Below are 21,959 nucleotides of genomic sequence, written 5' to 3' on the forward strand. Positions count from 1 at the left end.
TGACACTAATACAAACCATGATCTTTCCCCATTCTTTACCTCCACCCTAACCCTCTCCCCTCTCCTCCCCCGGCCCCAACCCTATCCTATTCAAAACCTATCTTAAAGCAAATCAGACCTGATAAATACACAAAACAAAAAGGCTGTGGGCTATAATGAAACCTGATGTTTTACTGCAAGGAACCCTCTCCATAACTCGGGAAAAGGAAATCCTCTCAATTAAGGTTTCAGAGGAGCAGCCGTGTTAGTCTGTATCCACAAAAAGAATGAGGAGTACTTGTGGTACCTTAGAGACTAACAAATTTATTTGAGCATAAGCTTTTGTGAGCTACAGCTCACTTCATCCGATGCATGCAGGTCATCCTCACCGGTGCAGTTCTTCAGACAGAAGGGAAATCGTTTTGAGAAACCAAAATGAAATGTGAATTACGAAAAGAAATTACCAGCAGTTTTTTGTTTGCTATGGGGGGGGGGGGGGAGATAGATACATAACCCCAATCTTGCAATGAGCTCCAAATACATCTGCAGCAAACCCAGCCAATTACACTGGAGCCCTGTTCAACTGCAGCAGGACCTGCCAGGGCTCATTGCCAGAATGGGGCCTTAATTTGTTCTCTAGTCATTTTGTAGCTTATTTCACCATTGCGTATTGCAAAAATTCCCCCTCTTTTTATAAAAAGTCATGTTCTCTTCCTCCAGGCATAAGAAAGGCCAGACAACAGATCAATCTATTATTCAGTGTTTATGTACTAGCTTGCTTGGGGAAACTTTTCCATTAAAAGTACTAAGGCAGTTGATTTACTGTACTTTATAACAAAACGGCCACATTCACCCCTCCCGGCCCCACCAAAATGACTATGGCCTTGCACCCTTATTCACGCCTTTTAAAGTGAGTAGTCCCGCTTACACTGTGAACATGTAAAAATAACACTGCAAGCTGCAAGGCCATGGAAAATCAGACTCCAGCTTTGGGGACTGACTTCTCTTAACAGCTAAATATTTATTAAAAATGTGAGACTCCTACTTCTCACAAGGGGCTGCGAGCTCCTGCCGGGCAGCGCGGCAGTGGTTGGATGGGCAGAGGTTCTGGGGGGTGGGGGCAGTCGGGATGGGGAACAGAGTGGGTTGGATAGGCGTGGGAGTCCTGGGGCCTATCAGGGGGTGGAGGTGTGGATAGGGGGCGGGGCAGTCAGGGACAGGGAGCAGGGGGTTTGGATGGGTGGAGGGTTCTGAGGGGGACGGGAAGTGGGAGGGGGTGGATAGGGGGCAAGGGCCAGGCCGTTTGGGGAGGCACAGCCTTCCCTACCTGGCTCTCCGTACAGTTTCGGAACCCCGAGGTGGCCCTCAGGCCAAAAAGTTTGCCCACCCCTGGTGTACAGGCTAGCTTTTTCAGAACAGCTCAGCTCCCACTTATGCACCTAAATGAAGTGGCTAAACTTTCAAGTACTCAGCACCCACTAACTCCCAGAGTTCAATGAGAACTCCTGGGTGCGGAGCACTTTGAAAATTTGACCACTTCAGAAATCTGACTACTTCCATTAGGTCCCTAAATGGGAGCTAAGCTGGTTTGAAAATCCAGCCATACATCCATAGTGCTAGTTAAATCCATCAGTAAAAGGACACTATAAGGAAGGAGGAGATAGACAAACTTGTTCTTGAAAAAAATATCCTGAAAATCAACTATTATTGCTACACTTATTCTAATAAGAATTTCTTTAGCCAGGTCTTTTTAAAGGTCACTGTAAGTTACTATAATGCATATAAACAAGAACCTTCCCTAATTTGTGATGTCTGATCTTAATATAAGACACAAAGGCATCATCACCTTAGACTGTTTAACCTTCAAAGACAAATGATTCAAAATTACACACAAATATGAATAGAAAAGTAAACTCTCAAGGAAGCCTATTGATTCTGACATTTCCTCGTGAATCTGACTGTACACGCAGTTTGACTGTTAATACAATGTAAATGCTAGTCTCTACAAAACAATGATCTCCAGGTCTTGTGCTTTAACAGTCTAGTCTGCAAAGTTTAAAAGCTTGTGACAAAGTTTTAAAAAATTATGAAATTTTAAAAATTCATTGTTGGCCGGTTATTAAAAAACCCAACAGAAACCTCAACCGGTTCTCTGTATTTCTAATAAGACAGCAGTGCTTTCAAGAAGACACTTGCATATAATCAAACCTTACACTCTCTCATAGGCATGCACATGATAAGAGTGGTGGGGTGCATCTAATGCAGTTCTATAGTACTCCCAGAAATGCTGGCAAACCGTACAAATTGATTATAAAATTAAAATGGTCAATTTTGCATATCTGTTGTATACTGAGGTAATAGACACTTTAAAAAGTCACATCCACCTCTGCACTGCCATTTTTATTGCTGAATAAAAATATTAATCCTGACTGTTTAAACCGACTGCCCCCAGCACGTTAACACTAACGAGAAATAGGATTTCATCACCACTCTTCTAATACTACCAATGTAGCACAATATTCAAAGCCAATTAAATAGATTAGAAACAATTATTTAAAATAAAAAAAAAAAAACAAAAAAACCCACCACCTTAGTTCCCTCCTATTTGACGGGGGGAAGAAAGCCTGGTGAAGATAATTTAGTTTTTCATTGATGCCACTTAATGAACTTAAAAAAAGATAATACTGCCATCATCATTCTAGAATTTCTATTTTCTAAGTGAAACTTGAAATAAAATCCACAAGTTCTTAATAAATAGGCCTGGTTTCTTTTCTTTTTTACCCCCCTTCCTTCCAACGGAGCGTAGGGTAATGGGCGGGTGAAGCACCATGGAAGCCCTCCATCTGGTCTATGGCTTTGTTAGATGCGTAGTTGATAGCCCACTTCATTCAATGTAGTGAGATCACCCACTTTCTTGTCCATCACGGCAGGCCTGCAGTCAAAGAGGGAAGAGGTGGTCAGCGGTCAGCATTTCTTTGACACAGAGATTGTGCAATTGAAAACACCATTTCAAAAAAAGAAACTAATGGAACAAAGTCTCTTGTCACTTAATCTAATGTAAAAACAGGACTAAACTTTTTTTTGTTGGATGAACTAATTATGCCATGTTATCATCTTGACATTGTGATGGCAAGAAGATCAGAGCTGCATGCAGAAACTTGGGGAACAGTGTGTAAATCCTTTAAAGGTAAATCCTGTAGGTTCCTCACTCCTTTGCAAGGATTTAAACATTACATAGATAAACATTAAACAGCAAAAATAATCTCAGAAAAATACAGGATTTATTTAGAAAAAGTGAAAGAAAGAGAGATGCTCTCAAGTTAAAAGTCAACCTCTTCAGGCATCTTCTTTTTTCTGGTGAATACTATTTAACCTGCTCTCATTAATTGGATCAAAAATTTTGGGGGCTTTGTTGGTTGGCATCTCATTTACTAACCAATCCTTTTTCCTGTGACTCTGTCTCTGCTGTACAGTTTGGACAAATACCTTTCCAATTGAGTTGTAACTGGAGCAGTTCACTTTTGACTATTAGCTGTTCATTTGAGATGCATTGTTTCTGCTCTTTGAGTCAGCCAGTTGCACCAGTGAAGGTGAGGGCAGAAAATAACACATTTCTACTATGAATTCACATAGCTTTTGAGATTTAGGAACCTTGTTGTGAGTAGCTAGTGCTCCTTTGACTATTCACAAATTGAACTCAAACTGTTTATTCACTAATCTGTTTCTACAACTAGCGCTATAAATAGTTTTAGCCTCTTCTGAATTGTTACCCTGTGTCCTGTCTTATTTCTTATTTAGCTTTTAAACACTTTGCAGAAAGGAAAGTGTCTTAACTATGGGCCCAATCACCTGTGAGAGGGGACTAAGCCTGAGAAGATCTCTGCAAGGTTTTTGTTGAGGTTTTTCACATAGTCCTTCAGAGAGGATAGGGCCATAGCTCCATCTCCCAGAGCCTGTGCAGACACCAGACAACCAGTGGGAGATCAGCTCCATGTCCACGAAGGCCAACACCCTGGCTCTGCTTCCTCAGCCTTAAGGGGGAATCCCAGCAGTTGGTTCAGTAAGGCCTGGAGTTGTATTCATTTTCCTCCGCAACTCTAGTGTGGGTGGGATGATTCCCTTGGGTCTGCCCACATTTTACCAACGTGCCTAGTCCCACCAGCCCTCCTGTTTGTGAATCCCAGTACCTGCAACATACATGAGGCTTGGGGGAAAAGGCCGGGGAACACTGACATGGAGGCATCAGAGCTCCTTTCTTTTCCCATGGTGGTGGAGTGACTGGCACCGAGGGTCCCTTCCATGTGGATTATGGGGATACAGCCAGGCCTTGTAACTGTGCTATATAAATACTCTATGAGTAGCTCTGATCTTCCTAGCCTATCATGTCCAGCAGGCTGCATTTCCTGTTGGAATTGTGACTAAAATGGCAGCCTCAGGCACTAACCAGCTCCTCAGTTCATACTGATTGTGAAACATCCTCAGGTATTTTTAAATACTGCTTCAAAGTCTCCTTGTATATCCTAATCATAGAATCATAGAATATCAGGGTTGGAAGGGACCTCAGGAGGTCATCTAGTCCAACCCCCTGCTCAAAAGCAGGACCAATCCCCAATTAAATCATCCCAGCCAGGGCTTTGTCAAGCCTGACCTTAAAAACTTCTAAGGAAGGAGATTCCACCACCTCCCTAGGCAACGCATTCCAGTGTTTCACCATCCTCCTAGTGAAAAAGTTTTTCCTAATATCCAACCTAAACCTAATAGCCAACCTAATGAAGTATATCAACCTCTAGGCGTCCAGAGCAGCACTAAAACCACTACAGTTTTCCTGTCAATGTCTAATCAAAGTCAGTCTCACTAGAGATGCACATTATTACACTCACACAACATGCATTTATTAAAATTTCATGTAATATTAGCTGACATTTGCAGCACGGCTATTGGTGCTGACTCTTGCATTACATCCAGGCCCTAACTCTTCCCCAGATTAAAAATGAAACATTGCTTTCCAGTTTCATAAAGATGAATCAGAATTACCAGCCCCTCTGCTTTGGGTTTAGAAGAAAGAACAGAACCAAACAAGGGACCATTCTGTGCTAAGGCAACACTCTGCAATTTAGAGGGGTTTTTTTGTTTTGTTTTTTTCTGTTTTGGCTTTATTCTTGTAAAATTTTCCAAAAGGATAAAAATAACATATAGCTTTTTATTTAAATGTAGAATTAAATAATATGCACCGCTGTGTGGCTGAATATGGGCCTGATTCTCTCCTTAGATCAGTATTACACCGGTTTAACTCCATTGATTTCAGGGGAGCCACTCTAGATTTACGCCAGTGAAAATGAGATGCGATCTGACGACAAAGGCCTGATCCTGCAAACAGTGCCTGGCATGGTGCTCAGCATCCACTGTAGCTGTAAATCCAGTAGTAAGTGTCTGCAGGATTAAGCTCTAATTTAAATAAAACTAAAAATTAATCTGAAATAACTCTCTTATTTGAGAGGTTTTCAGTGCAAAACTAAGTAACGGGGGAGATTCTTCTGCATGGCTCCATCCAGCTGGGTTGTCTAATTAGAAGTTCATGGATTAATCTATCCCTATTGTATTTCACTTGTAACAAGAGTGAATGCACAGAATTAACTCAAATTTATCTTCTGAAAGCCTGGATTAGCATTCTGGTCTTTTAGGAAAATACAAAACTCATTAAACTGTAATGAACAAGAGAAGGAACTGAAGCTATTCTATTTGGATGTGTTTACACTGGGCTGGAGGTACCCCATCGTTGTGAAAGGCCCGAACTTAACAATGTAATAGGAGCCAACATTTCAGAACACTCCCTCCCTTGGTGCAATCGCAACATTGCACACACAATATGGGCTTATTTAGCACTAGCATGCAGGTGAAAGGTTGGGTAGATAAGGGGCAGCTCTAGAGGGACCCATGGGTGCAATTTAACCCACAAAAGTCAGGATTAATGAATGTGCACTGCAAAGGGTCACTTAGATTTGGCCCAGACACGCTTCTGTCACGACAGAATGGCTGCTGGGTCAAATTTGACCAAATGATGTTGCGAGCTGGCACATGGGGTCACAGCACTACTCAGGTTTCACACCTACCCCAGCAGGGCCCAGATCCCACTGGTGCTGTCACTAGATTCATTTCATTGGGCCCGAGGAATCCAGCAGGCCAAGAGCCAGAGGTAGGAGCAGGGTCTGGGGTACTACTCCCACCGGCGGTGGAGCCAGAGCTCAGAGAGACGGGACCGGGAGCAGCTACCCAGCCGCATGCAGGGCAGAGCATCCCCATCCCTGCAGAGAGGGCAGCAACCCCACAGGTCTGGCTCCTCTGACGCCCCGTCCCCAAACCCCACATCTATTCAATCGTGAGGCTACACTGCCCCTGGGATGTATATAATCCACCTAGAAACGGAAGGATTCACACATCAGCTCTTGAGCTCAGGAAAATGCTGTAGTGAAAACATTTCAGCTTCAGTGTGCTGAGTCTTCCCAGGAGGGGCCTATATAATTTTATTGTCGACAAAGAGCAGTCTGTAATAACAGCTTGCCATCAGCAGGTGAACCCTCTCCAGTGAATGCCAGGATCTTATTCAGTCTCTGCCAGCTAATAATGTAGCTCAGCCTAGCATGGGTATTGTGTGGCATGAAAGGCCTCTCTACTCTGTAATTGGCTATAATTAGAGCATGCAAATAAGAGATTCATAAGATGCACAATGCCCATATCCACGTTCAAGCTGTTCATTGTTTGGTTAGGAGCACAGGTGCCTAAACATCTTTTTGCCAGTGGAATAAATTTGAGGGCATCTCAAAACAGCTAGGTTCTTCCCAGCCAAAAGAAGGGGGAGTGCACAAGCTTCCTTTATGTATTTCCTTCCCTGCATTAACTAACCTTTGGAAACCTCTTAACTCTACGGGACCAGCATACTCTCCATCAGTCCTCCCAAGTCACTTACTAAGTGGCACTAAACTCACCTCTTTGCCCCTTCGCTTCCCTCCTGTCCCAGGTCTGATAGCTCCAGTTACAATAGGCAGGAACCAAGAGTTGTTTGGCCACAGAGGGGAGCAGGCTCAGAAAGCAAGGGGCTCCTGGAATTGGAAGGGATGGTCTCCCACCAAGAGGCTACCTACAGATCAGAACCACCTGCAAGGCGTTCCACTATGGCTTGGCTGAAAAGAGGAATGTGGCCAGTGCCCAAGCTGCCATAACTGCCAGTCAGTCAGTGTCCTAGGGGTTAGTATGGTTTTAAAACAAGGCCTGGATTCTGCTCACTCACATCAGTTCTACATCAATGTGACTCCACTGGCTTAGTTACTCCTGATTTACCCCCGTGTAAATGAGAGAAAAGTCGGTCTCCATGGGCCAGACACTGAAGTATTGAGGTGCCTGAAGACAGAGATAGGCACCAGTAGGATAGCAGTGGAGGTGCTTTTGAAAATTCCACTAGGTGCCTATCTGCATCTTTAGGCACCTAAACAGCTTTGAGAATCTGGCTCCTGGTGACTACAGTGAACCACATTCTAGCGTAAACAGACTGTATAATGATGGGAAGGAGCATCACTTAACACCAGCTTCTTCAACCTTTACCTAAACCAGGCATGTCCATCCATATCCAGACGCCTTTACTAAGGCCTGCTTTCCAAAGGAGCGGCTGCAACTCCCCTAAAAGTCAATGAGCAGCAGCAAGTACTGTGCACCTCTGACAAGCAGGACTCTTGGTTAGGTGCTTGAATACAGAGTTAGGCATCCATATTTAACACTTTTGAAATTCTCTCTGATGGTGGAAAGGTGCCTCTGTTCATGAGCAACCCTCGCAGCTTGGTCCTTGTGGAAAGGCCCAGTTGGACTGCACAGAGATTTTGGAAGGCCACCACATGCACACAGACAGCTCTTGAGCTTTTCCTCATATAGTATGTCCAATGAATCCACATTCCAGGCTGAATGGCAGTCCTGACATTCCTCCTTCGTGGCATGGCAGCTGCAGGCTACTGGCGGACTTCAGGTCAATAGGCTAAACATCCAAAGTTACTATGTAAATAAAGACACTCCAAACCTCATCACAGCTGGCAACTTTGGTGACTTTTCTCCTCCCCTTTCTCCCATGGAACCTGTTTAAGGCCAAGGCCTTGTCTACACTGGCACTGTGCAGTGCTGCAACTTTCTTTCTAAGGGGTGTGAAAAAACACCCCGCTGAGCACTGCAACTTTCAGCACTGTAAAGTGCCAGTGTAGACAGTGCATCAGCGCTGGGAGCTACTCCCCCCGTGGAGGTGGGAGCTACTCCCCCCGTGGAGGTGCTTTTTTTATAGCGCTGGGAGACTTCTATAGTGCCGCGACTACACAGCTATGTTAAAGCTTAACGTTGCGAGTGAAGACATACTCTCAGGGCTTGGCTACACTTCCGTTTTATAGCGCTCTAACTTGCTGGCTCAGGGGTGTGAAAAATCACCCCCGTGAGCGCAGCAAGTCCGAGCGCTTTAAAGCACCAGCGTAAACAAGTTCCGAGCGCTGGGAGCATGGGCGCTAATCCCGGCGTGGAGGTGGATTACCAGGAGCGCTGGGAGAGCTCCCTCCCAGCACTCGCGGATGACCACACTCACACTCCAAAGCGCTGCCGCGGGAACGCTCCCATAAGAGCGCTTTGAAGTTTCCAGTGTAGCCATGCCCTAAGTCCGGTCTACCCTGGGGGACCACAGCACTGCCTGGAGTCTCTATAGCACTACGTGCTGCAGCCCAGTCCCCAATACACTGCCTCCTGCTGCATGCCCCCTAGGGGGAGGGTCTCAGAAGGCAGTCTTACAGCTGTCTTTTTCAGTTCTGGTGCTGGGGGAATCCTCCCCATAGCTGGATGCAGAACTTCAGAGCCCCTTCTTTATGCCACTAGTGTAGAGGGGCCGGAGCAGGAATGAGAATCTCACGCAAGGAGTCTCAATTCTCAGTTTCCTGCTCTAATCAGATCTGCTGTCTAGTTACAAGTCATCATTATATAGTCCAAGGCTTTATTTTACTATAACTATATGTAATGCCATTAGAGACAAAAGATCTATCTTGCTTTAAGATTAAACTCGATAAGTTTATGGAGGAGATGGTATGATGGGATAACATGGTTTTGGTAATTAAATATGCATGGTAAATAGGCCCAATGGCCTGTGATGGGTTTTTAGATGGGGTAAGATCCAAGTTACCCGGGAAGGAATTTTCTGTAGTATCTGGCTGATGAATCTTGCCCATATGCTCAGGGTTTAGCTGATCGCCATATTTGGGGTCGGGAAGGAATTTTCCTCCAGGGCAGATTGGAAGGCCCTGGAGGTTTTTCGCCTTCCTCTGTAGCATGGGGCACGGGTCACTTGCTGGAGGATTCTCTGCTCCTTGAGGTCTTCAAACTACAATTTGGGGACTTCAATAGCACAGATATAGATGTGAGGTCTTTTTTAGGAGTGGTGGGTGAAATTCTGTGGCCTGCATTGTGCAGGAGGTCAGACTAGATGATCATAATGGTCCCTTCTGGCCTAAATATCTATGAATCTATGAATCTAGAGATGGAGCACAAAGAACACCATGCAAGAGAAGGGTCCTGGGCAGGTGTGTGTGTTTCGCGTGGAAATGCAGACACTGCAGACCATGGAGTCACCACCTGACTCCAGTGGGTCAAAGCTAGACTACTTTTATTTCGCTTGTCCTTTCATATTGAATAAATTAAGCAATAAGAATAGAGCAGGGTTGCTGTACAGCTGACGCTTGCTCAGCAGTTAGCTCTCAGAAAGCCTGAGGCGTCTTTGTAAAGCCAGCGACATTGACACTCCTCTCCAGAATGAACATCTGTGCCATTCGAACAACTGCGGTAGCAGTGTTAGAAACCCAAAGATGAAAATATCCCTCAAGGACTATATGGGAAGGGAAAGTGCCTGGAGTGGCAGGGCCTTTAAACTACTATAATTATCCAGACACCAAATGAGGACTGGAGCCCCTGCTGATCAGCCCAAAATATAATGATGCAGATAGAATATGAATTTACATGTAAAACGTAAACCTGCTGTTAAATCATCAGCTGCTACCTGCATTAATATAGATTTAGAAAGTCAGTCTAACTTCTTTCTTAGCTACTAACAAAGAATTAGACCAACAGTCCCACTGGAAACTTACTTGAAAAGTGCTCATCATAAATAGTGACTAATTTGTGGCCACACAGGTACTTCATAGGTGTCATTCTGCTGCACAGCATGGCCTTTCAGAACTTCACTCCAACCGCAACATGGCTAGAACTCACATCCTCTGACTCCAAAAGCACAGACCCTTACCACTCGAACTCTAGGAGAATCTCCACTAGCTTCTAGCAGTATAAAGCCCGCGATACAAATATCCCTCCAGAAGTACGTGGGAAGGGAAAGTGCTTTCTGTCCCTCCAGCAGCTCTGTTATTAAGAGACCGCGTGAAGAGCATGCACAATACTACCGTGCTATTAGCACTGACCGCTCGAGCCATAGAGTTAACCAGAATATCTGAAGCATAGACAAATAGGCAAACTGCTATGGCGGATGAATCCCAATATCCCTCCAAATCCATAGTTGAGCTTTACTGTGTCCTTAAGCTGAGTTTCTGATCCATCAACAAATGGGGCATCAGCTCAAAGAGAACACATGAGCGGTAGCAAAGCAGAAATACTCACGATTTGTCTCTTCTGCACACCCGTCTCTGAGGGCTGACTTGCCTTCGCCGAGGGGACAGTGACTTGCCTCGTGATCTCTCTTTGATTGGAGAGTGGGCACTTGAGGGTTTCAGAATCTGGAAGGAGGAGGGGAAGAGAGGCACTGAATAAAGACGCCTGTTCAACATTTAAAAAAAAGAAAGACCCCGTGATAATACTGGAGATCAGAAATGGGACACAGAGCCTGTAGTCTCTTGAGGTTTATGTGAATCCTGCCCAGGCTGGAAGGGACTGAAAGCTGTTATCAGTGCCCCGTTGTGAAATTAGTTGGTGGCCTCAATCCAGTTTCCAGATACGCTGACGTCACAAAAACCATCACCACAACTGGCCTTCTAGTCAGCAGTCTCAGCAGAGAGACCATGGGACGGCAAACGAACTACCCTGTCCCCTTAGGGGCGGTTGCCCTCAACTCACAGTAAAGCACATTGTGGCAGCAGCATGGAACTGTTCTATGGACAAATACGAAACTTGAGTCTCAAAGGCTATCACTGGGCCTGATTTGTGTCTCACTTAGCTCAGTTTTATACCACTTCTACCAACTTCAGTGGAGTAACTTCTGATTTACCCCAGTGTGATAGGGAGAAGTATAAGATCCATTATTCTCTATCTAAAAAAAATCATGAGGAATAGCCATCTTTTAAAGATTAGACAAAAAATAGTGGACCAGTTCCTCCGCTGGCATAAATCCTAGTGGTTCTACTGTGGCAGGTTACACCAGCTGAGTGTCTGGCCCATAATTCCTTTTTGACGGAACAATGCAAATTATGCTCCATTCATCCCCATGGCAGAGTGAGTGATCACAGTGGGACTGACTCAAAATGCAGAAGTTCATCTCACCCCATATTTGAACATGAACACGAGAAAGATTTAATGTGTGTTATAGCAGTGCAGGGTCACCGTACACTTGTTTTCCACATCTGGAGACCCTGGGAAACATTCTGTTCTCAAAAAGAACGTGGAGTACTTGTGGCACCTTAGAGACTAACAAATATATTTGGACATAAGCTTTCGAGGGCTAAAACCCACTTCATCAGATGCATGGAGTGGAAAATACAGTAGGAAGATATATATATATACAGAGAACAAGAAAAGATGGGGGGTTGCCTTACCAACTCTAACAAGACAAATCAATTACAGTGGCAACCCCCATCTTTTCACGTTCTCTGTATATATATCTTCCTACTGTATTTTCCACTCCTTGCATCTAATGAAGTGGGTTTTAGCCCACGAAAGCTTATGCCCAAATAAATTTGCTAGTCTCCAAGGTGCCACAAGTACTCCTTCTTTTTGCTGATACAGATTAACACAGCTACCACTCTGAATTCTGTTCTCAGTTACATCAGTGTAGATCCAGAATAGTCAATGAGTTCCCCCAGATTTACATCTGTGGAACAGAGAAGAATATGGCTCCCTAGCTCTTTGGTCCTGCATGGAAATCCATCTGGTGTTTCTTCCTGCATTTGGGTCTGATGGACACTAGGCAAATGACCTATTGTCAACAAACCTGTTAACTGGAGTTGATGGGGACAAATCTTTTCTCCACCATCACAGGGAAACCTGCTAGTGCTCAGTAGACTCCACATTCTGTCCGAAAGGAAAACAGTGGGGCCCCAACTACACTGTTCTCAGCTGTCTGAGAAAACCCACTGTCAACAAGAGATCATTTCCCTAGTGTATTTGGACTTTTATTTGTGCACAGCATAAGCCACCAGAGGGTGGAAGAGCAGGGTGCTGCAGGTTGGGATGCGGGGTCCACTGGCAAAGCTGTACATGCGAGCTTTTGTGACACCTGCAAATACTATATATCGCCAAGACCTGCACTGTTAGCCCCTTGCTTGCCTAAGCACTACATTCACTCAAGTTAAAAATTCCACAAACATTGCCTTGGCCTAATTACATTCCCCTCCACCCCCACCCCTTTGTTAAATAAAGGAGCTTCATAGGAAAGTGTGGATGAACAACAGTGAGCTCTACAAAATGGGGATGATGGTGCTTGCCTCCTTTGTAAAACAGAGCTATGAATGAGAACTGCTATATAAGAGCTTATTATTAAGACAAAGACATGCATGGAGTGAGACACATTCCACACTGAACAAGGAATGTGCTTTCTCACACGGGTCTTGCTCCAATTCTCGCTTTCTCCCCTTCTGTCATGCAGGCACGTCTGAAGACTTTACATTTAGGGATGAATCCTGCTGGTCCTTACTCTTGCAAGGAGCCTGTCATAAATATAAAGGGAAGGGTAAACCCCTTTGAAATCCCTCCTGGCCAGGGGAAAGCTCCTCTCACCTGTAAAGGGTTAAGAAGCTAAAGGTAACCTTGCTGGCACCTGACCAAAATGACCAATGAGGAGACAAAAAGAAAAGGAGTACTTGTGGCACCTTAGAGACTAACCAATTTATTTGAGCATGAGCTTTCGTGAGCATGAGCTTTTTGAGGAGACAAGATACTTTCAAAAGCTGGGAGGAGGGAGAGAAACAAAGGGTCTGTGGGTCTGTCGATATGCTGGTTTCTGCAGGGGATAGACCAGGAATGGAGTCTTAGAACTTTTAGTAAGTAATCTAGCTAGATATGTGTTAGATTATGATTTCTTTAAATGGCTGAGAAAAGAATTGTGCTGAATAGAATAACTATTTCTGTCTGTGTATCTTTTTTGTAACTTAAGGTTTTGCCTAGAGGGGTTCTCTATGTTTTTGAATCTAATTACCCTGTAAGATATCTACCATCCTGATTTTACAGGGGGGATTTCTTTATTTCTATTTACTTCTATTTTTATTAAAAGTCTTCTTGTAAGAAAACTGAATGCTTTTTCATTGTTCTCAGATCCAAGGGTTTGGGTCTGTGGTCACCTATGCAAATTGGTGAGGCTTTTTATCCAACATTTCCCAGGAAAGGGGGGGTGCAAGTGTTGGGAGGATTGTTCATTGTTCTTAAGATCCAAGGGTCTGGGTCTGTAGTCACGTAGGCAAATTGGTGAGGCTTTTTACCAAACCTTGTCCAGGAAGTGGGGTGCAAGGTTTTGGGAAGTATTTTGGGGGGAAAGACGCGTCCAAACAGCTCTTCCCCAGTAACCAGTATTAGTTTGGTGGTGGTAGCGGCCAATCCAAGGACGACGGGTGGAATATTTTGTACCTTGGGGAAGTTTTGACCTAAGCTGGTAAAGATAAGCTTAGGAGGTTTTTCATGCAGGTCCCCACATCTGTACCCTAGAGTTCAGAGTGGGGGAGGAACCTTGACAGAGCCCCAGTGACTCCACTGTGCAGTCAGCACTGGTTTCAGTGGGACTCCTCGTGGAAGTAAAGCAAGCAGGTTCTGGCCCTTGATTAGCTGTTAAAAACCAACATTCAGTATCTTACAATATCCTCTGAGGTTTAAAAGGCCTAATGCAAATAAGCTGCCCTGACAGTCCCATCAGCTAGAATGGGGCTGGGCTCCAATGTAGAACTTTGCAGTGTTGCTGTGGGACAGCACAGATGCTTACCTGAGCCTGCACTGCCGACTCCCACAGTTTTTGACCAATAACACAAGTTAAGCTGTAAGATCTCAAAATAAGACAGACAATCTCAGACACTAACAATAGGCCAAACTTCCCCAGCATGAATCGGTTCCACTGTCTGACTGCCCTGCAGACCAGCCAGACGCTATCAGACTTGCTCTCAGGAAGCAGGGCCTCCCCTTCCACTGCCTTCTTGGATTCATAACTGTGCTCTGCACAGCTCACTGGCCTTGACTTGAGGTGAATGATCTGGGTGAGGAAAGTGCTCGTGGACAGAAGCCAGGATGAGGATAGTCACTTCAGACCCACATCCCATCCTCCACACGTGTACCTTGACAGTGGCAGGAGAGGGGGGCTGTAGCGGCAGCGCTAGGAAGCCTCTGTTTAGGCAGATTTACCACCCATTTTCCATTGTGCTAACCGGTGCCTGTGAGCAAACTGAAACGGTAGAGACAGACTCTGTAACACCAGGTCACATGTAAGAAGCACTCTCTCTACCCAGCCAAATGATTCATTCTTTGGAGGAGGAGGAGGAGGGAGACAAAAAGTCAGGTGTGGTGTGTGAAGTAACTTACAAATGATGCCACATACCTCTCGGAAAAGGGAAGCAGCCCTGCACTTCGTGAGTGCACCTGCTTTACCCTAACTGCCGACAGGTGGCTGGAAAGACATCAAATCCAGTTTCACCGCAACCGATACCTGTTCTTCACCCCCAGCTGCCACTGAAGCATATTCAGGAACTCCAACCAGAAAGGGAGTCATATTCTCAACTCTTTGGCAACCGCAGACCTTTGTCTGCAAGTGTCCTCTAAGCTTTTCAATCTGACTCTCCAACGGGGAAGTGCCAGCAGTCTAAGGATTAAACAATAACGAAGAAAAATTAATCTGTTGCTGATTCTAAACCAGAGAACCAATCCTGCTGCCATCAGTGGAAGGCGGGACTCTAGCAGAACGTCCAAACCAGATGTAATGAAGGGGTAAGCCAGTTCCAGTCCTCTGCAGAGGAGAATTTGTTCACATGAGACAGCACATGCTCATGAGACCCTGGAGACAGCTATAGTATTTTACATACAACTCCTCTGCAGACTTAATTTCAGGTTTCTAATTGGATACAGAAAACAGCGCACCTCTTGGCAGACTTTTCTGTGCCACAGGAGGCCATTGCAAACTAAAACCCTGTTGGCCTAGTTAGGCACATGAGGTGATACTTTAACCCAGCGACGCAGAGGAAATAACAGAACTGCTTGCCACAAAGCCCTCACCATGTCCCTTCCACAGTGAAATTCTCCACCCCGCCCCCAACACACAACAGGGCTCACTCCCTCGACAGGTGAGAACAGGCTGGAAGGCAGTTATGACTTTGGCAGCACAAAGAGGTTGGGATATAATCCTAATTCCTCTTCTGAGGAGTCCTCAGTGGGGGAAGAGCTGGCATAGCTGGTTCCTACACTTCCCTCCCCACAACTCCTACTGCAGAAGAAGAGGCACAGCCAGAGTATGCTGCCCTTGGTTATACCCAGCTGGCAGATGGTCCCTTGGAGGCCACTCTCAGCAGGTGCATGTTACAGCTGCCTCGGGGCTGCTGTAACATACAATAGGGCTGGGCAGTGAATCAGGGAACCATAACTGGTTCCCTGACTGCCTGGGACCACCTCTTTGCTGTCCAAAGCAGGAAGTTGGTGCAGCAGATAATCCAAGCCAACAACTGGAGCATGCACATGACTCCCCAGACACCAGAGAGTCACTAGCTCTGCTCAGTGACTTTCTTCCAAGCTCAAGACTCAGCAAGCTATTTGCTAACAGCAGACTGGATATTCACCCTTTATAACTAGGAGAACTTCTGGGCCACAAATGTCAGGTGAGGAGGGAGAGATCCTACAAATAAAAAGTTACAGAACATGCAACACACAGTTCAGGAGAAACACACAGAGGGACAGAGTAGATGGATACCAGATCTGATTCTAATCTCACACTGGTTTTACTCCGGTGTAACTCCATTAACATCAACAGAATTACTCCCAATTTACTCCAGTGTGAATGAGATCAGACCCAGACTCCCAAGGCATTATAGAAATCATGCACCTACCTTCATTCTCATATCCCTGGCATATTTCTCCAGCTCCTTCCTTATGTCCGTCCGCATCATCTTTGCTACATTGAGGACCAGCTGCTTCCACTCAATGGGCTGAAAGCTGTGTGGCTCGTGCGGGACATATAATCCAATTTTTACTTTTTTGACTGAATGTAAATACTTTTTATAGGAATCTTCAAATTCAAAGACAAGATCGGTCAGGGTTCGATAGGTCAAAGGTTTGTCCATCAGATCTGATCTTCTGCTCATGCCCAGTGAGCCATACCGGCCATTACAGTAAATCCCAAGCACCACATGATGAAAATAGTTTCCTGAGAAGTGGGTTTTAAAGCTGATTGGGAATCGTTCCACGGAAGGCTGCCCATTGGTTAAGTATCTGATATGCACTGTGTCAAGGCAGCTCTGAACAAAGGTTGTAAAGCAAATATTGTTATAAGTCTTCTTACACCTTCCACCCTAGGGGCTCAGAACAAAAACATTCACTCCCACAATGCCCCTGCAAGGTAGGTGTTATAATACCCATTTTCCTTACTGGTGGATGAGGCACAGAAAGCTTATGTCATTTGCCCCAGGTCACGCACCAAGTCAGTAACAGAGCCAGGAAGAGGCCTGACTCCCAGTGCCCTCACCACGCCTGTAAAAAAGGCAAAGCCCAATCAGTATGCCGAAGAACTAGTGAATGCCCCCAGCATTTGTTCCTTCAATTAATACCAATGCAGAGTTCCTCAGTTCTGCGCTCCAAAGAACCTTCCTCTGGTTCCATTTTGGAGCTGGCTGCTGCTCAGAGTTTTCCACAGCCTTCAGATGCTAGGAAAGATCCCACTCCATACGTCTCATTTGAAGAGAGTTTTATTCCTCCAGTTTATAAACTCACCTTTGTTCTGTCAACCAGTGCCATGTGAGTGTTTTTGTCCTCAGATATCCCATTAAATGCATGAAACAAGAGCAGCTGGATTAAAGAAAGGATTCACTCCAGACACTGGCACAAAGAGGTAACCAGGAGTAGCCACCTTTTAACCTGACCATGTTATGGTGATCAACTATTCCAAATACACCTTGAGAAGTCTCCAGAAGAGAGCTGCCTTATACCAGCATAATACAGTACTCCACAGGGAAGCTACATGTAGTTGTCTAGATCATTTCCTCAACCCCTGCTGGTGCCACCTCCGTGTGATCATTTCTGGAGTGGCTCCCTACAGACTCAGGACTGGTGCTGGTTGATTCTAGTGGGAGCCAAATCCAGCCATCCTTTGCCAGCAAGGAGATTGGACAGATGTAAGGGGCACAGATATGATCAGCTGCAGCATACCAATCAAATTATCTCTGCTGAAGGGTGAGAGGGAGGGACTAGAAGGGAAGCACTAAAATGAGATCCTTTAGGCCTGGTTCTGCTCTCAGTCACATCAGTGAGAGTCAAGAGTCACTCTTTAAGGTCAATGGAATCAGACCAGCGTGAAGCCAATGTGAAACAGAAAAGCAGGCCCTTTGCCCTCAGAGAAAAATGGCCTCCCCTCAAGTCAAAGGGCCAGAGCTCGCTGAAGCAAAACATGCTCTGTCCACACTCATGGCACACCTTTGTGCTCCTCCCTACCATAGCCAGCTGATTACTCCAGAATCCTCAGCTGCTCCAGTAGCATAAAGGGGCTGGAGCAGAGGCCAGAATCTGGATCCTCAGCTGCCTTGTGCTGCTCTGCCAGTGGCTTTCTTTGGCGAGGTAAAGCTGCTAACTCTTCTCTGTAGTGGAGGCAGGGGACATGGCTATGGGAAAGGAATATTGTTGGGGTATCCTTATGCCCGACTACACCCCGGCTGCTGGAACAGGCCTAGAACAGCTAGAAGAAGTTAGAGGAGGCTTCAGGCCTTAGAGAAATGCTCTAAATTGCACTGTGGGGGAGAATTAGAGGAATAGGCCTAGCGCAGATCAGTCCAGGATCCAGAGGGACTAAGATGGTTTAAGACTATCCCCATGCACTCTCACCCACACTGCCCCGACTGCAGCTCAAGATCTGGCCAAAATCTCTCTCAGTATAGAAAACAAGGGATGACCCAACAAGGAAAATGTTGCATATACAATTCCTGATCCTGGGATCTTTGGCATCCTCTCCCCGCACCCCGCCCCCCCCCCCAAAAAATTCTTTAACACAAACACAACAATAGGCATTATATAGTTGAAATGGCATAGGACATTAGTCTGAAAATTCTTCCTGCCTATAGCCTGTTTTCCTCCCCCCTTCCTGCATACCAGGAGTGCCTGACAGCTGCTTAGAAACTGGAGAACAAAAAACTTTTTACCAACACAAGAAAAGAAAAGAAAAGATCAGAGTCCTGATTCTGATCTCACTTGAACTGATACTATATACTTTTGCCAGTGTAACACCACTGAAATCAATACAGTAGCATGAACTCAAATTCAGCCCCTAGTTCCTAAAGCTGTGTGAAGAAGAATATCCAGTGATCCTCATACATCCTCCAAAATCTTTTCTCCAGGTGGTTTCACCCAGTTGGCATTGGACAAGTCTCACTTTGTGAGACCACCACCATTTTTTCCTATTCTCCTTCCAGCATGAGCATGCCTTGGAATCCCTGAAACTCACTAGAAAAGGATTCCAGGATCATCTAGACCCAGAGGTCTAAAGTCCATACTCCAGAGGTTAAAACATATTGATGTCTTTGTCCAGCAATTGGCCAGATCCTCTGCTGGTGTCAGCATAGTTCTATTGCCTTTATCAGAATTATGCCAATTTACATCAAGTTACATCACCCCTCTACCCAGTGAGACCAGAACGTGAACTCATTACCCTTTGGTAAGAGTGAGAAGAGAGGGGCTCTACACGCGACAAAAGCTCACTTGTCCTAACTATGGTAAAGGCCTGGAGCCATTAAACCCAGAGTCGCTCCACTGAAGTGGAGGATTAAACAGGAATCCAGCACATTCAAGAAGGCAACATTTTTGAGCAAGAAAAAAAATTTAACTTCTGAGCATCAAACTGAAGAATTTGATAAAGAGAAAACACATTAAAAGAAGTAGAGACAAACATAGCAAGCCTGGCAGGTCTACATCTTCTGCGCATTAATGGACTCTCCCCACCAACCAATATCCATTTCTTGCAAAACAGAATAAAAGAACAAGCCCGCAGAGTAGATCATTTAAGCAGCCCAGAAATCCAAGTGCAACACATGGTGCAACTGGATAAACCATGGCAGTATATGCATCCCTCCATCCATCTGCTACCTCCAGATTACAGTAAACAAACACAGATTCTGATCTTAGCTACACTGGTGCAAATCAGGAGTATCTCCATTGCATTCAGTGGTCTTGACTGTAAGCTCAATTACACCAGTGAAAATCAGGAGTAACCTCACTGAAGTCAATGGAATTAAATGAGTGTAAATCCAGTGAGAGATCAAAATCAGGCCCAATGCAGTTACACCAGTTGGAGAATTACGCCTACAACCGCTTCATTTAAAATGTGACCTCAGTCTTCTCGTAACAGAATGCAATATTCTGTATATGCTAAGATCAGGTTACTATCATTTTTCTTCTGTGGATATACTCTTTTAACGGCCTATTGTATTTATTATTCTATGTAACCGACTAGACCAATGCCTTTTGTTAGCACCTAATAAACTTTCAAGTGTTTCACTGATCTGCCACAATTGTTCCCTTCATTATAAAAGGGTTTTAACCCCGTTTCACTCTGAGTAGCTCTCTACTAAGTCCACACAAAGCCTCCATGGCCACCTGCCCATATGCACACGCTTCTACCATAAGGTCTCAGAAGTCGCAATTTAATTGCATTAAGCTCTAAGTAGGAGTAAAAGCCTTTGGAGGAAGGAAATGGCTTTACTTACCAGCAGCTATCACAGAAACAACTGCTGTGAAAATTAACCTTTAGGTGCATGATGCGTCTGCTAAGCGACAAGTCAATCAGAATCTCCACTAGAGATGAAATGAAACACACAGCAACTTGGTTAGAAAGGCAACTTAGATCTTCCCCTCTGGCTGGGTGTCATGATCTCCTTTCTAGTCCCCCCACAAGTAGAGCTGTGCTGCAGCAAACAGAAGGCCAAGACATACCAATACTGCTGTCACAGTCACATTTTTGAGAGACGTGGGTCTGACTGCAGGACTGGGAATCGGGAATTCAGTTCTGTGCTACAGCACAGAAGGCACAACATGCCAGAGATGGAAGAAGCAAAAGTGGCTACCCCCTCTAGATTCCAGGCTACTGCAGGGGCCGATATAGCTCTGCTTATAAATTAGCGCAGTCTCCCCAGGGCTATCTATGGACTGTGCAGCTGCCCAGAATCCCCCATAGCACTCAGGTATGCTAATCTCCCAATCTGCCTCATCTTGCCTGACACGTCTCCTACTCCAGGGGCCATGGGAAGGGGTGGGAGATTCCACAGGGTATTTGTCAGCCTACACAACTCCTATGCCACAGGAATTCTCCCCTGGCCATTTGCAGTTCCTTCCTTGTCCCTATACACCACTGGAGCACATATGGAAAATGAAGCATGAGTGGACTCACCATTCCCCACCCTCAATCCCCTGGCAGGAATTCCCAAGTGCTACTCCTGGCTCTGATACAGATTCCCTTTGTGGCTTTACACTAGTCATTTAACCTCAGTTTCCCCATGCGAACATTAATGGCTTAGTTAAAGGGCCTGGTTGTGATCTCTCAGATACACAAGGTGGTTGAAGTCAATGGACATGCACCAGACTAAAATCAGTGAGAGGAGAATCAGACCAAAGCTTTAGGGGCTTTGAGGATGGGCCAGATTCCCAGTTGGTATAAACTGGCATAGCTCCATTGAGAAGTATTTTAATAAATTCAAAAATAAAAGTTAATGGCCTGTATAAAATAAACATTTTCTTTCTTTTCAGCTATTCATATTTAAGTCTCCTTTAACGGTAGCAAACACTAGAGATGAGCCCAAACCCCAAATCCTGCTCTGAACCCCCCCTGCTACCCTGATCCTTGGGAAAATTCAGATCCAAACTTCATAATCTGGGATTCTCTCTGTAACTGACCTGAATTGGAACACAAAACTGGAAGACATCTGAACTCTGAGTCTTGCCTGATTTTCCTCTCACATTGGTGTAAATGAGAAATAACACCAATGAAAAGGCCTATTGTATTTATTATTCTACATAACCAACGAGACCAGGGGTTGGCAACCGACGGCACGCATGCCAAAGACAGCACGCGAGCTGATTTTTAATGGCACGCTGCTGCCTGCCGGGTCCCGGCAGCCAGCCCCGCTCAGCCTGCTGCCGAACCCAGGCTGGGACCCTGGCAGGCAGCAGCGTGCCATTAAAGATCCTGCCCGCCCCGGCCCGCTCTTCTCCGCCTCCCCCCGCAGTGGCAGGGTAAAGAAGCTTGGTCCTGCTGGCTGCTGCTGCAGGGCAGACAAGCTCCCCTCACCCCCGCCTCTTCCCCCAGCATGCTGCGTTCCTGCCCCTCCTCCTCTCCCTGCCACCGATCAGCTGACGGCCTTTGCGGGGGAGGGGGAGAAGCGCTGCTCCGGGGAGGAGGCGGAGAAGAGGTGGGGACGGGGCCTTGGGGAAGGGGGGTGGAATCAGGGCATATCCCCTCCAGCCCCCTGCCGTGAACCACTCTGGGCAGGGGGCTGGGAGCAACCCCAGGACCCTAGCCCACACCCCCAGCCCTCTTC

At 45.6% G+C, this 21,959-nt stretch overlaps 1 protein-coding gene across 5 annotated transcripts in view; it reads right to left on the reverse strand.

The window, feature by feature from the left end:
* Positions 1 to 464: 464 nt before the first annotated feature.
* Positions 465 to 21,959, reverse strand: part of VASH2 (vasohibin 2) — a 72,350-nt gene continuing 50,855 nt past the window's right edge. For 4 of the 5 annotated variants that reach the window (XM_048843150.2, XM_048843146.2, XM_048843147.2 and 1 more), the window contains 4 exons: positions 16,275 to 16,656; positions 14,888 to 15,040; positions 10,654 to 10,769; positions 465 to 2,911 (listed from right to left, as the gene is read on the reverse strand). In XM_048843150.2, coding sequence (XP_048699107.1) covers positions 2,839 to 2,911; positions 10,654 to 10,769; positions 14,888 to 15,040; positions 16,275 to 16,656 — 724 coding nt within the window. In that variant the 3' untranslated portion in view covers positions 465 to 2,838. The remainder of the gene's footprint in view (positions 2,912 to 10,653; positions 10,770 to 14,887; positions 15,041 to 16,274; positions 16,657 to 21,959) is intronic. The other variant, XM_048843148.2, reaches the window with a different exon arrangement.

This window comes from Caretta caretta, chromosome 3, assembly GCF_965140235.1.
Source record: "Caretta caretta isolate rCarCar2 chromosome 3, rCarCar1.hap1, whole genome shotgun sequence".
NCBI lineage: Eukaryota > Metazoa > Chordata > Testudines > Cheloniidae > Caretta > Caretta caretta.